This window comes from Geotrypetes seraphini, chromosome 2 (genome assembly GCF_902459505.1).
Source record: "Geotrypetes seraphini chromosome 2, aGeoSer1.1, whole genome shotgun sequence".
Lineage (NCBI taxonomy): Eukaryota > Metazoa > Chordata > Amphibia > Gymnophiona > Dermophiidae > Geotrypetes > Geotrypetes seraphini.
Window position 1 is genome coordinate 282,341,581 of NC_047085.1, and position 14,321 is coordinate 282,355,901.

The 14,321-nt window shown below is 46.5% G+C and overlaps 1 protein-coding gene across 7 annotated transcripts in view; it reads left to right on the forward strand.

Moving 5' to 3' along the window:
* ICE1 (interactor of little elongation complex ELL subunit 1) overlaps positions 1 to 14,321 on the forward strand; it is a 964,399-nt gene that overhangs the window by 722,492 nt on the left and 227,586 nt on the right. For all 7 annotated transcript variants that reach the window (XM_033929748.1, XM_033929749.1, XM_033929750.1 and 4 more), the window contains one exon: positions 9,425 to 9,593. In XM_033929748.1, the coding sequence (XP_033785639.1) occupies positions 9,425 to 9,593 (169 nt within the window). The remainder of the gene's footprint in view (positions 1 to 9,424; positions 9,594 to 14,321) is intronic.

Genomic DNA, 14,321 nt, shown 5'->3' on the forward strand with positions numbered 1-14,321 from the left:
TCAAGTTGCTCATAAACACCCTCCTCCGTGAACGGCGCAGAATCTACTCCATTTTCTCGTGTAACTTTGCCGGACAATCTTGGTCCTTCTCCAGGATTTTCTTCTGTGAACACAGAACAGAAGTATTTGTTTAGCACATTTGCTTTCTCCTCATCACTCTCCACATATTTGTTCCCAGCATCTTTTAGCCTAGCAATTCCATTTTTTATCTTCCTCCTTTCACTAATATATCTGAAAAAATTTTTATCTCCCTTTTTTACATTTTTAGCCATTTGTTCTTCCGCCTGTGCCTTCGCCAAACGTATCTCTCTCTTGGCTTCTTTCAGTTTCACCCTGTAGTCCTTTCTGCTCTCCTCTTCTTGGGTTTTTTTATATTTCATGAACGCCAACTCTTTCGCCTTTATTTTCTCAGCCACTAGGTTGGAGAACCATATCGGCTTCCTTTTTCTTTTGTTTTTATTGATTTTCTTCACATAAAGGTCCGTAGCCATTTTTATCGCTCCTTTCAGCTTAGACCACTGTCTTTCCACTTCTCTTATGTCCTCCCATCCTAACAGCTCTTTCTTCAGGTACTTTCCCATTGCATTAAAGTCCGTACGTTTGAAATCTAGGACTTTAAGTATCGTGCGGCCGCTCTCCACTTTAGCCGTTATATCAAACCAAACCGTTTGATGATTGCTACTACCCAGGTGAGCACCCACTCGAACATTAGAGATACTCTCTCCATTTGTGAGGACCAGATCCAATATCGCTTTTTCCCTTGTGGGTTCCGTCACCATTTGTCTGAGCAGAGCCTCTTGAAAGGCATCCACAATCTCCCTACTTCTTTCCGATTCCGCAGACGGAACATTCCAGTCCGCATCCGGCAGGTTGAAATCTCCCAACAGCAGAACCTCCTCTTTCCTTCCAAACTTTTGGATATCCACAATCAGATCCTTATCAATTTGCTGCGATTGAGTCGGAGGTCTGTAGACTACACCCACGTAGATAGAAGTTCCATCTTCTCTTTTCAGAGCAATCCATATCGCTTCTTCCTCTCCCCAGGTCCCTTGCATTTCGGTCGCTTGGATATTGATCTTTACATAGAGAGCTACTCCTCCACCTTTATGACCATCTCTGTCCTTCCTAAAAATATTATGTTTGCATCCCATCCATGTGATTCACTGAACCATGTCTCTGTGATAGCAACAATATCTAGATCTGCCTCTAATATCAGGGCTTGCAGATCATGAACTTTGTTGCTTAGACTGCGAGCATTTGTGGTCATCGCTTTCCAGCTATTTTTCAGCGATAATCTCCTTTTTCGTATGGATTTTTGTGTCGTTTCACTTTCCGTTGCAATACTAAGAAATGAGTTGCTGATATTGCTTATGTTGCAGCCTTTACTACTATCACATCTTTTCTTTTGCCGGGGGTGGTCTCTATAATTGTCCTTCGTACATACACCACCCCCACCTTCTAGTTTAAATGCCTGGAAAAATATTGTCTGAATTTCTCTGCAAGGTTTCTTTTTCCTGCTGTAGTAATATGTAGCCCATCAGTGCAATATAGCTTCTTGTCCTTCCATGTATTTCCCCATCCTCCTATGTACCTGAAGCCTTCTTGATGACACCAGGCTCTGAGCCATCTATTAAAGTCCTCTGTGTTTTTCATTCTTTGCTCTCCTTTTCCATGTGCAGGTAGTATTTCAGAAAAAGCTAAAGTCTTTACAAAAGGTTTCACGCCCTCACCAAGCTCCCGAAAAGCTTTCTGTGCTGCAAGTGTGGAGTTGTTGGCCAGGTCATTTGTTCCCAGATGGATAACAACATCAGTGTTAAAATCCTTAGTTTCTTCCTTAATTATAGTCAGTATTTGCCTGGAACTCCTGGTAGCTGAGGATCCTGGAAGACATTTCACTATTTTGGACTCCTCGCCCTGATCTGCACAGTGTTTGGGGCCTGAGCATTGAGTACACACTTCTACTCATTGTTCTACACTACAGAAACTCTTGTTAAAGGCTTGTCGTGTTTAGCAGGAAAAGCTGTTTGACTTGGCCGTGGAATCCAGTGATAAATCTGAGCCATCAGTACTGGCATCGACATCAGATGTTGTTCCTCCATCGGGCAAGCCTGCTAAGAAGCCATCCAACAAGTGTCACAGACCTCTACAGCATCAAGTCCCTTGATGCGGGCCAAAAATCTCCTTCTGTGCAGGCGGTATCTCCTTATCAAGGTCTCCCACCCCTCAGCACCCTATAGCACTGATGGTACTGGCTGTTGAGCCGTCTTCAGAGAACAACTGAAAGAGTTCTTCCAGAGGGAGTTCGTGACCTATTTAAGTTGCATTCCGCACCGGTGCTTACATCAACTCCCTCGGTACCACCCAGCCTGAACTTAATACATCGAGGCCACATGTTACCGATACGAGGTCTGCCTTGAAACAGTAGCAGTCTGCATCGAAGCATCAACATTCTGTTTCACAGCATTGCTGAACATCATCATATAGTACTAATGCCCTTTCTTCTAGATCCAAGAGACCATCACACAGTACCAGCTCCCCATTGCATCAACATTGCTCATCATCAGATAAGTACCAGCATCGTCGAAGAAGCTCTTCTCAGCACTCTCACACTCATCGGACTCCTCAACCTAGAAAATCTTTGGGTGCCAGATGTTGATTCTGACCTGTCTCAACACAATACTGGTACTGAGTATAAGCCTACATTATCTGCTCCAGAGTCCTAAGGCATCTCTTCAGATCCATCTCCTCCTCCTCCCAGATGAAGATCTCCTACAGAGGGATTTTCATTTACCAAGTATATCAGACAGATGGGAAAAACTCTGCCTGTCAAATTGAAGTCAGATATTGAGCCCAGAGCAGAGCTACTTGATGCCTTAGATTTCGATGAGCCTCCTAAAGAGCTTTTTAAGTTGCCTCTGCACAATCTACTCAGATTATTATTGGCAAACCCAACTGCTGCAGACCTGAGTTACCAACAGGTTTTTTGACAGGCCTGCCTGTCTTTTTTATTAATTTTTTTTTCCCATGGCACAGATATTTTGCATGTGTTACACATGCAAAATATCTGCCCTATAAAAAAGAAAAGACAGGCGGGCCTGTCAAAAAATGGCTGAGGGCCCCTGTGGCGACCTAGTCCCTCATGCAACCACCCGACGCTGCCCTCCCCACGGGCTCCCTGTCTGACAAAAAAGGAAAAAAGTTTTTAAAGAAAGGTTGCGATGCCCCCCCCCCCCCCCCACGTTGATGCCCCACAAAAGGCAGGAGGGATGGCAACTCCCTCCTGCCATGTTAAACCTCTCCTGGTCTGGCAGGGCCTGGCCCACCTCCCTCCCTGTTCCAAAAAAACAAACTGCAGGAAGGATGCCAACTCCCTCCTGCTACCCCCTGCCCCCCCCCCCCCGGACACCCCAGGCCTCCTTTCCACCCCCCTCACCGTACCTTTAAGGGAGCAGGAGTGATGCTCAACCCCTCCTGCTCCAATGCCTCCCGCGATGACTCTGAGGCCTTAAGCCTTGCTCTGACACATCATATGATGCACGGGGCGGGGTCTAAGGCCCTGATTGGCTTAGGCTCCTACCTTGGGAGGGGCCAGGGGAACCTGAGCCAATCAGGGACTTCCTTAGGGCTGAGCTATGCCAAAACTGTATTGTGCTTTTTAAATTATGTATGTTATGTTGTATTCTGCTTTGAATAAAAGCAGTATATAAATTATAAACTATGTTTTAAACTATTGTTTAAAGTTTTATGTTTATTTTTAATGGAGCTTTGATTAGTAACCCATCAGCAATCTATAAATCTCTTTGTATATAAAAAATGACCACACAAAATATGATACGTGCTTAATAGTGAACGCTCAGACTCACAACTATATCCCAGTGAAATATCACAGAGAAGCTCAAGTAGGGTTAAACAGTGAAATTGACTGGTTTCAAATCTAGCTATCAGCTGTGTGAGCTCTCATGGAGTGATGTTTTTCAGAATGTTTGTAAAGGGAGTGTATTTAAAGGGGTGTGGCCTGCTGGTTTGTAACGTGATGCCAGAGTGTGCTGTGTGCTGGAGGAAGAAAGTTGTTTGTCCTGGTAAGCATATAGTAAGAATTTGTGAGAAGTATAATTTGAAGTTGAGTCAGTTTTAATATTCTATAGTATGATGTAGTGCAGGGGTGCCCAAAACGTCGATCGCGATCTACCGGTCGATCGCAAAGGCAATGCCGGTAGCTCGCAGAGCCAATGTTCTCCCTAGCATTCCCCCGGTCACTGTCTCACCTTTAAAGTAGTGGAATTATGGCATCCTGCAGAGCGAACGTAGCAGATTGCCGTCAGCCTCTGTAGTATGTTCCCTCTGCCGCGGTCCCGCCCCCAACGTCAGAGGAGGTGCGGGACCATGGCAGAGGGAACGTGCTACAAAAGCTGATGGCAGCATGCTGCGCTCGCTCTGCAGGCTGCCGTAATGAACTTTTAACTGTGGTAGGCCCAGAGGGAAGAACGGAGGTGAGGGAACCAGTCTAAGGAAGCAGCTCGATGATCCAGTCTGAGGGAAGCAGCGGAGATAAGGTCCCACACGTCGGGGTAAAATTGGGCCCATTGCGAGGGCTCTGGCAGGAGGGAGATTGCCTTAGAGACGCTGGATTGGGGAGGGGGGGAGAGAGAAGAGACAAAAGGACCTTGAGGAGGGGCAGGAAAGCAGCCTTGAACAAAAAGGGAGTGGGAAGACAAGGCAGATAAGGCAGACCTGGACTACTAGAGGGCTTAGAGAGGTTGAAACACTCTGAACCGAGGAGAGAGAGATGCCAGGCCCTGGGGAGGGGGAAGACAAAGAGAGTGAGAGACACAAAGACCTGGACCAAAGGTGGGAGGACTCAAAATGTTAGCAGAAGGAAGCTAGAGAGTAGAGAGTTGCGCGGGGACAGAAATCCCACCCGTCCCCACCCGTCCCCGCCAAAATCCCACCCATCCCCACCCGTCCCCGTGAGGAATCCCTCCGTCCCCACCCGTCCCCGTGAGGAATCCCTCCGTCCCCACCCGTCCCCGCGAGGAATCCCCTCCGTCCCCACCCGTCCCCGCGAGGAATCCCCTCCGTCCCCACCCGTTCCCGCGAGGAATCCCCTCCGTCACCATCCTTCCCTATAAACTTCAGAAATAGTTATTTTATTTAATTATGCTACTGAATTAAAGGCTCTGGTAGAGACCCATTTACAAATAAGCAAAGAGACTATTAATTTGGAAATATTAATTGGGAAGAATACATACTTTGTAAATGGGTTTCTACCAGAACCTCTAATGTAAATATAAAATATAAATACTCAGCTGATGAGAACCCACAAACTGTCAGCTGAGGACTTCCTTTGCAGTTGGCCTGGGGTCCCTTTTGCCAAGCTTGGCAGGCAGCAGTAGCGTCCCTGAGTCACAGATGCTGGCACCTCAGTGGCTCATGGATGCTGCCAGCAACTGCTGCGCTTGGTGGAGGGGAGTTCTGACCATCTCTAGAGGAGGTCCTCTGCTGGCGGTGCTTGGGGATCCCCACCAGTCACAGCAAGGGCCAACAAGTACTTCAACACTGTAGAAATAAAACCAGAAATGCATTTCCTTTTCTTTTGAACACAAAACAAAGATATCTGCCATATACATTTCCCAAGGCAGATGACTCTATGCAATGTCACCTCGGTAACAAAATACAAAAATAGACAAATACACACCCTCCCTTTTTACTAAACCACAATAGTAGGTTTTAGCACAGGGAGTTACGCTGAATGCCTCGCGCTGCTCTCAATGCTCATAGGCTCCCTGCGCTAAAAAACAATATTGCGGTTTAGTAAAAGGGAGCCATAGTGCAAAATATAGACAGCAGATATAAATTCTCAAAACAGACACATTTTGATCACTAAATTGAAAATAAAATCATTTTTCCTATCTTTGCTGTTTGGTGATTTCATGAGTCTCTGGTTGCACTTTCTTCTTCTGACTGTGCATCCAATCTTTCTTCCTTTCTTTCAGCCTCCTGTATGTTTCCTCTCCTCCAGACCTCATTCTCTCCCCCAACTTTTTCTTTCTGTCTCCCTGTTCCCCCTTCTTTCTGTCTCTCTGTCTGCCCCCTTTCTTTCTTTCTCCTTGCCCTCCCCCAAGCCACTCGGTTTGCTGCCACCGCCATCGGGGAATAGTCCCCAAGCCACCGCTGTCCCAAGCTTTCCCTGCAGAAGCGTCGCGCTGACCAGCATTCCGCTCCCTGACGTCAATTCTGACGTAGGAGAGGAAGTTCCGGGCCAACAAGGCATTTCTCCTCATTCCATCCAGCCTGAGCCCCATCTCTCCTTGATCCAGCATTTCCCTTCTGTGTCTGTCAGAATTACCATTCCACCTATTTTCCAGCATCACCCTTCTTTGTGTCCATCTCACCTATATCCGTATCTCACCACTTTTTCAGAATCTTCATTTGTCTCTGTCCTTGTCTTTACCCCATATTCACCATTTGCCCTTTCAATGTCTTTATCTCCCCCCCCCCCCACACACACTTTTTCAGCATTACTTCTATGTCTCTATTTCACCTCCTCTTCATGTCCCCTCTGTATCTCTATCCTTATTCAGAAGGTCCTGCTTACCCTTTCTCTTCTTTGTGTCACTATCTCCATTTTCAGCTTTCCCCCCTTTTCCATTGTTAATGCACCCTGTAGCCAGAATCTTTCCACCCTCCCTCCACTCCGGCCCAGCCCAGTATGAAATATTTCCTTTTGTTTCTCTCCCCTCTCTCTTCTCCTCCCTCACCCACGAGTCCTGCATCTGGCCCTCTCCCTTCTACCTGCACCTGGCAACACCCCCCTGCTCCGCGGCTCTCTTAAGCAACTCGTCAGCAGCGGTGATCAAGACAAGCTGCCGACATCGAGGCCTTCCCTCTACGAGTCCCACCTTTGTGGAAAAAGGAAGTTGAAACAAGCGGGACTCGCAGAGGGTAGGCCCCGACGCCAGAAGCTTGTGTCGATCGTTGTTGCCGAAGAGAGCCGCAGGTAGAAGGGAGAGGGAGATAGGAAGGCTGTAGAAGCTCCGGAGCATGACACCGAACCCGGCCAGGATGATTTCTTTTTCAGGCTGCTGCTGCTGCTGCCGCTACCGCTGCCATCCCCCACCCGAAATGACAAAAAAACAGCCTAATGCCCGCGTCGGGAAATAGCCATGCTGAGCAGTGAGCTCAGCACGTACACAGATGAAAGCCTTGCTTGCTGATTGGTCCGGCGGCACGGTGGGGCGGGGCCGCCGGACCAATCAGCAAGCAAGGCTTTCATCTGTGTACGTGCTGAGCTCACTGCTCAACATGGCTATTTCCCGACCCGACGCCAGACTTGCATCGCCAGACTTGCATCGCCAGAATTTAGGTAGGTTGTTTTCATCCCCGTGGGAGTCCCGTGGGCAAGGGGGCGTCCCCGTGGGAGTCCCGTGGGTCAGGGGGGCATCCCCGTGGGAGTCCCGTGGGCCAGGGGGCGTCCCCGTGGGAGTCCCGTGGGCCAGGGGGGGAACCCGCGGGATCCCCGCGGGACCCGCGGGATCCCCGCGATCCCCGTTCCCGTGCAGACCTCTACTAGAGAGGGAGAAACCTGAAACAAAGGGGAGGCAGAAGAGAGGGGGCAGATGTTGGACAATGGGACAGAAGAGACAGAAGGGGAGAGACCCTGAGGAAGAACAAAGAGTTGCAAGATCAGAACAGAGGAGGGAGACATGTTGCCAATAGGGGTGGAGGAGAGAGAAAGAAAAGCTGGAAGGACAGAAAGATGTTGGTTGGAGAATGGAGCGAGGTCTGGAGGACAGAAGAGGTGCACTCGATATATATATATAAATAAATATGGGGGTCTTTTACTAAGGCGCGCTAGCTGATTTAGCGTGCACTAAATGCTAACGTGTCCATAGAATACAATGGGCGCACGCTAAATCGGCTAGCGCACCACAGTATATGTTTAGTATTTTTATTGTTGGTAGATCATTTTGACTTGGTCATTTTAAAAGTAGCTCGCAAGCCAAAAAAGTGTGGGCACCCCTGATGTAGTGTGTTTGAACTTTGTTTGGTGTGGTGAGGAGAGTGAGTAACTGGGTGTAATTTTGTTTTGTAGTACCCCTCCTGATGAAGCCAACTGGTGAAACCTGGGTTGGGGGGGGGGTCGGTGAACATGCATTTTGTGCAGCAGTGGTAATTAAGAATGTACCCGGAGTAGCTGTAAACTATAGTACCACCTTACTAAGATAAGTAGTTTTTGTTCCTTTTTTAGGAGCTGTGGATGTTGTTAGAACTTATGTTATATAGTAATGGTGGGTGAGACTGTGAACAAGCAATGATGGTCTCTTTACACAGCTTCTCTGTGATATTTCACTGGGATATAGTTGTGGGTCTGAGCGTTCACTTTTAAGCATGTATCATATTTTGTGTGGTCATTTTTTATGTACAAAGAGATTTATAGATTGCTGATGGGTGACTAATTAAAGCAGTATTTTCAGTATCACCCTTGTTTTGCCATTATAATTCCCTCTTATAATAAGTATTTTTAATGGAGACCATATAAGATTTTTATATTTAGAAATTCATTGGGGAAATTCCGGCTGGTAGAATGTGTTCCAAGAAGTGAGATTGGGTAAAGGTTTAGAGAGTCAGTAACTTATGGAAGTAAGTGCAGAGAGGGTGGGTGTGGTTGGATGGTGATGGGGAGAGTGTGCAAAAGGGAGAAGAACTAGATGGAAAGAAAGTGAGAGAGAAGGGGATGGCTTAATACCTCACAATCGACTTTAATTGGACTTAGTTTAAAGTTAGGTGCCTAATTTGAACATCTCAAATCTATAAAAAGTAGTTGCCTAACCCAAAGAGCCTAAACTCAAAGTGGACATGATTAGGGGGCAGAACATGGACATGTTTTTGAGATAGCTGCCTCTTTGTGATATAGGTGCCTAACTTTAGGCATAGAAAACTCTGGCATAAATTGGGGATGCTAAATATTAGGATGCTGATTCTATAATGGGTGCCTAAGTTTTATAGAATCAGTGCTGATATTGGCATCTGACTTTAGACAGACTTGATGCTTTAGAGCTATGTCTGTCATGTGCTGAGGAGGCAGATGAATGGGAGAGTGTGTGGTGAGTCTAAATATGGTATGGAGATATATGCATAGATATGAAAACAAAAGTTCTGCAAGTACTTTCAGTTCCCTAAACCTGATTCTGGTTTTTATATGGTCAAAATATCTGTGCTGTTTCATAGCACTTGTACTTTTTGGCTACATACAGGGCAGACAGATTATCCATTTTTTTAAATGTTGGAAAAGGCACATTAACCCTTGTAGAAACCTTTGCATATTACCTTTCATGTGTATTCTTCAGATGGTTTGCATTTTTCTAAATTTTGCAATTATTTTTTAAATAAAATTAATACAATTTTTTTCCCATTGTTTGCACAGATTTTAGCAGAGCCTTTGCTTTGTGGTATTATTAAAAAATTGAAGACTGAGAGGATGTACTTAGACAACTGTTACCTTCAGGCTCTTTGCAGAGTCTATGTAGGAGTCTGCCGGCAACTTGGAGATTTGGAGAGAGCTCGTCTGTTTTGTTACAACATACTAAAAGAAGGTATAGTGCAGTGTTACAATGTAGAACTTTAATATTTTGCAAACTTGTTTTCATTGCCTCCATACTACTTGTTCTTGTATAATTAACGTGAACATTTATTTTTTTCATCAAAACGGGACATCTATTAATATTCAGTCCCGCCCCCAATCCTGCCCTAGCCCCACCCCCCAATACCCACCCTAGCCCCTCCCCCAATTTCTTCCATTCATTTTTCATGTACACACAATATCTTATTTCATAATGGTAACCATAAAATTTTAAAAAAACACAAAGTACCCTATACATTACATTAGGGATTTCTATTCCGCCATTACCTTGCAGTTCAAGGCGGATTACAAAAGAATTATCCAAGATGTATTACAACAAGAACTTACAAAAAAAAAAAAAAATTGGTCATTTTCAAAAAGAGTGAGAAATGGGTAAGGTTATTTGTTTGGGGTAGTTGGCTTTAGTGAGAGGTGGAGTTTGAGACTTGCGGTATTATTTCTTTTTTCAGAGTTTTCTTGAAGAGTATGGTCTTTATTTCTTTTCTAAAAGTCTTGTAGTTGAGGGATGCCGTCAGTAGATTGGCGATTTGGTTGTCTAGTTTGGCTGCTTGAGTGGCCAGGAGGCCATCATATAGTTTTTTTATACGCAGAGAAAATGTTAATTATCATTTATATTTGGGGGTTTTTCAAAGATGTTACCTCAGTAACTATAGAAAAATAGACAAATATAGTGCAAAATATAGACAGCTCTGATATAAATTCTCAAAACTGACAAATTTTGATCACTAAATTGAAAATAAAATCATTTTTCCTACCTTTGCTGTCTGGTGATTTTATGAGTCTCTGATTGTGCATCCTTTTCTTTCATTTCTTTCTGCACTCAGGCCCAATAATTGTCCCTTTCTATTCCCTCCCTCCTTCCTTCTTATGTCCTTAGTGCCCCCAGTGCCTTCTTCCTATGTCCTTAGTGCCCCCAGCACCTCCTTCCTATGTCCTTAGTGTCCCCAGCGCCTCCTTCCTATGTCCTTAGTGTCCCCAGCCCCTCCTTCCTATGTCCTTAGTGCCCCCAGATCCAGTGTCAGTTCTCCTTTGTACCTTTGTTCCAGGTCTCCCTCTCTCTCCCTCCTCTGTTATGATCTTGCCTCTCTCTGCTCTTCATCAGAGGCTCTCCCCCTCTGTCTGCACCTCCCAAAGTCCTGTTTCTGCCTCCTGTTTTCACCTTTGGTCCAGGCCTTTATCTCTCTAGCCTTTCTTCTACTTACAATCCCCCTACCTTCTCTGCCTCTTTCTCTCCTTCCTTCCTTCCTATGTCCCCCTCACTGGCTTCCAGCCTTTGTTCCATCCCCTCCCAAAAAGCCTGCCGACCTACCTCCCCCAAAGCCTGCCTGCCTGTCTCCCTCAAAGCCAGCCTGCCTACCTCCCCTAAACCCAGCCTGCCTACCTCCCCTAAACCCAGCCTGCCTGCCTCCCCCAAAGTCAGCCAGTTTGGCTGCCTTCCTCCCCCAGAGCCAGGCTGCCTGCCTATCTCCCCCAAAGCCAGCCTGCCTGCCTGCCTACCTCCCCCAAAGCCAGCCAGCCTACCTCTCCCAGAGCCAGCCTGCCTGCCTACCTCCCCCAAAGCTAGCTAGCCTGCCTGCCTTCCCCAAAGCCTACCTACCTACCTACCTCCCCCAAAGCCAGCCTGCCTCCCCCAGAGCCAGCCTACTTCCCCCAGAGCCAGCCTGCCTCCCCCAGAGCCAGCCTGCCTCCCTCCCTCAAAGTCAGCCTGCCTGCCTGCCTCCCCCAAAGCCTGCCTGCCTCCCCCAGAGCCAGCCTCCCTCCCCCAGAGCCAGCCTGCCAGCCTCCCTCAAAGTCAGCCTGCCTGCCTGCCTCCTCCAAAGCCAGCCTGCCTCCCCCACAGTCAGCCTGCCTGCTTCTCCCAGTCATCCAGTCTACCTGCCTTCCTCCCCCAGAGCAAGCCTGCCTGCCTACCTCCCCCAGAGCCAGCCTGCCTCCCCTAAAGCCTGCCTACCTACCTACCTCCCCCAAAGCCAGCCTGCCTTCCTCCCCCAGAGCCAGCCTGCCTGCCTCCCCCAAAGTCAGCCAGTCTACCTGCCTGCCTCCCCCAGAGCCAGCCTGCCTGCCTCCCCCAAAGCCTGCCTACCTACCTACCTCCCCCAGAGCCAGCCCTGAACGTCCTCTCCAACGTCAGAATTGACGTCGGGAAGAAGGCTTCTCGGCGCGATTAGACAGGAAGGTAAGCAGAGGAGCAGCTGTGGTGGACCTGGGGTGGAGTTTAAATCGTGCCAGAAGGGACGTTTTTGTTTTTGTTTTTTTTTTTGGTGCGGCAGGGAAGGACAGGAAGTGATCACCTGTCCCGTTGTCCCCACACACAGCTTGAGGACGCTGTCCCTGAAAATGGGACATTTTGGCGTCCCGAAGCTGTGTGTGGGGACAACAGGACAGGGGATCCGAAAACGGGACTGTCCCGTTCAAAATGGGACGTATGGTCACCTTATGTATAATCCCACTTTATTCCGGGACCAGTGGGTTATTTCCATCTATCCGCCAGGCCTTTGTAGGAAGCCTCAAACTTCAGAGATTTAAACCCCTCCCCCTCTTATCTCATCACTGTCCCTATAAACATCAGTTTTCCTTCCTACAATCCAGGCTGTAGGAACTTGTCTTGTGTTTTATTTCACGTGAATTCAGTCTTTGCATTCGTGGTTTTCACCTTTGTGTTACAGAGTTCCCTGCAGGGTCAGCTCTGACTGTGGGAGATTGCAGACCATTGGAAAAATCTGCTTCAGGGGGGGGGGGATTCCTGCTTGTCAGTAAACCCTCTAGACAGCCTGCACATCAAATCAAGGCTCAGGGACCATTCCCTTGGGAGCTCACTCACCCCAGGTTCGTCCGCTAATGGGTCAAGCGCAGGCTGCGTGGTTCAATGGAGGTGTGCCCAGAATCGGAGCCAGACTGTGTTCCTCTACCACGCATTCTGTGTGGCCTGTCAGAGGGTAACCAGCTTGTCTTTCTTTAAATCAGCTCAGTTTCAGGCGCCCAGGAGATATTCTAGCACCTCCAAGTGCTCCACTTACTATTCCAAGCAGAGATATCGCCATCTTGACCCAGGCAGCAGAGACAACAAAACACTTCTGCACAGACTCTGTCAAAAGTCGGTTAATGTAGTGTATCTAGATTTTCAGAAGACTTTGAGAAAGTTCTTCATGAGAGGCTCCCCAGAAAATCATGGGATAGGAGGCAATGTTCAATTTTGGAGTAAGAACTGGTTATCAGACAGAAAATCGAGGGTAGGTTTGCATGGCCATTTTTCTTACTGGAGGAGGGTAAATAGTGGTGTGCCGCAGAAATCTGTGCTGGGACCGGTGCTATTTAACTTTTTTATAAATGATCTAGAAATTGGAACTATGTGCGAGGTGATTAAATTTGCAGATGACACAAAACTGTACAAAGCTGTTAAAACACTTGCGGACTGTGAAAAACTGCAGGAAGACAGTCGGTTCAGCGAATAGCCACTAGGATGGTCTCAGGCCTCAAGGATCTCCTATATGAAGAATGTCTGGGTAAGTTGCAGCTATACTCTCTCAAGGAACGCAGAGAGAAGGGAGACATGATAGAGACGTTCAAATATATTACTAGCCATATTGAGGTAGAAGAAGACATCTTTTTCCTTACAGGACCTACAACAACAAGAAGGCATCCGCTAAAAATCAAGGGTGGGAGATTTCATGGTGACACTAGGAAGTATTTCTTTACCGAAAGGGTGGTTGATCGTTGGAATAATCTTCCACTTCAGGTAATTGAGGCCAGCAACGTGCTCGATTTTAAGAAAAAAATGGGATAAGCATGTGGGTTCACTTCGAGGAAGTGCTTAGGGGGGGGTTTCTTAGAGTGGGCAGATTTGTTGGGCTGATGGCCCTTTTCTGCCGTCATATTCTATGTTTCTATGTTTCTAAGAGGTACCCGACCATGGTCGACCAGCTGGTAGTGCAGTAAGAAGAATCAAAGTTCAGCTTTCCAGCAATTTGAGGCAGAGCATCTCCCTGTGTGCTGTTTCAGCTCTGTCTGAAGTGTTTTCCAGTCAGCACATTTTGTACTATCCAATTTTTGCAATCGAACTGGAGTCCAAAATCTTCTATATAACAGAAAAAACAAAGTTTGCCTCATAGATGCTGAAGCTGTACAACTTATTAGTCCGGTCCAAATCCATGACCATTGAATAGCAGAAATATTCTGCTGTGTTTCTATGTTACAAATATCTCTTAAGCTTGCTTTTGATGTTTTTAAAAGATATTCACATATTAATTTATACTATTTGGCAGCATGATGACCCTGAAAATCCACTTGGAAACATATGGCTGGCAGACTGTGTTGACTTACCAAAGTACGTCATTCAGGGAACCCATTCTGAGTGGATTGTTTTAATTGTATCCATTTAAAACCTTGAGTTTTTGAAATATTAAACAATTGTTGTAATTGAATTAAAGAGGCCAAATTATCATCCGTAATATCATCATTTAAGATTTGAATGCCTTCTTTTAGCCAATGTTTCCAAAGGATCTTTGAGTTGCCTATCATGATTTTGGAGCTTAACCATAGGGACTGGCATTTTGTTTTCTGTATCGAGATTGGAGTTAAACGATCAATAAATTTCTACATAGTCCAGGTTGAATGAAAAATAATATTGTCCTTATAAATTCTAGGAAGCCTGATACTCAAGATATGTTTTAAATGAAGTGGA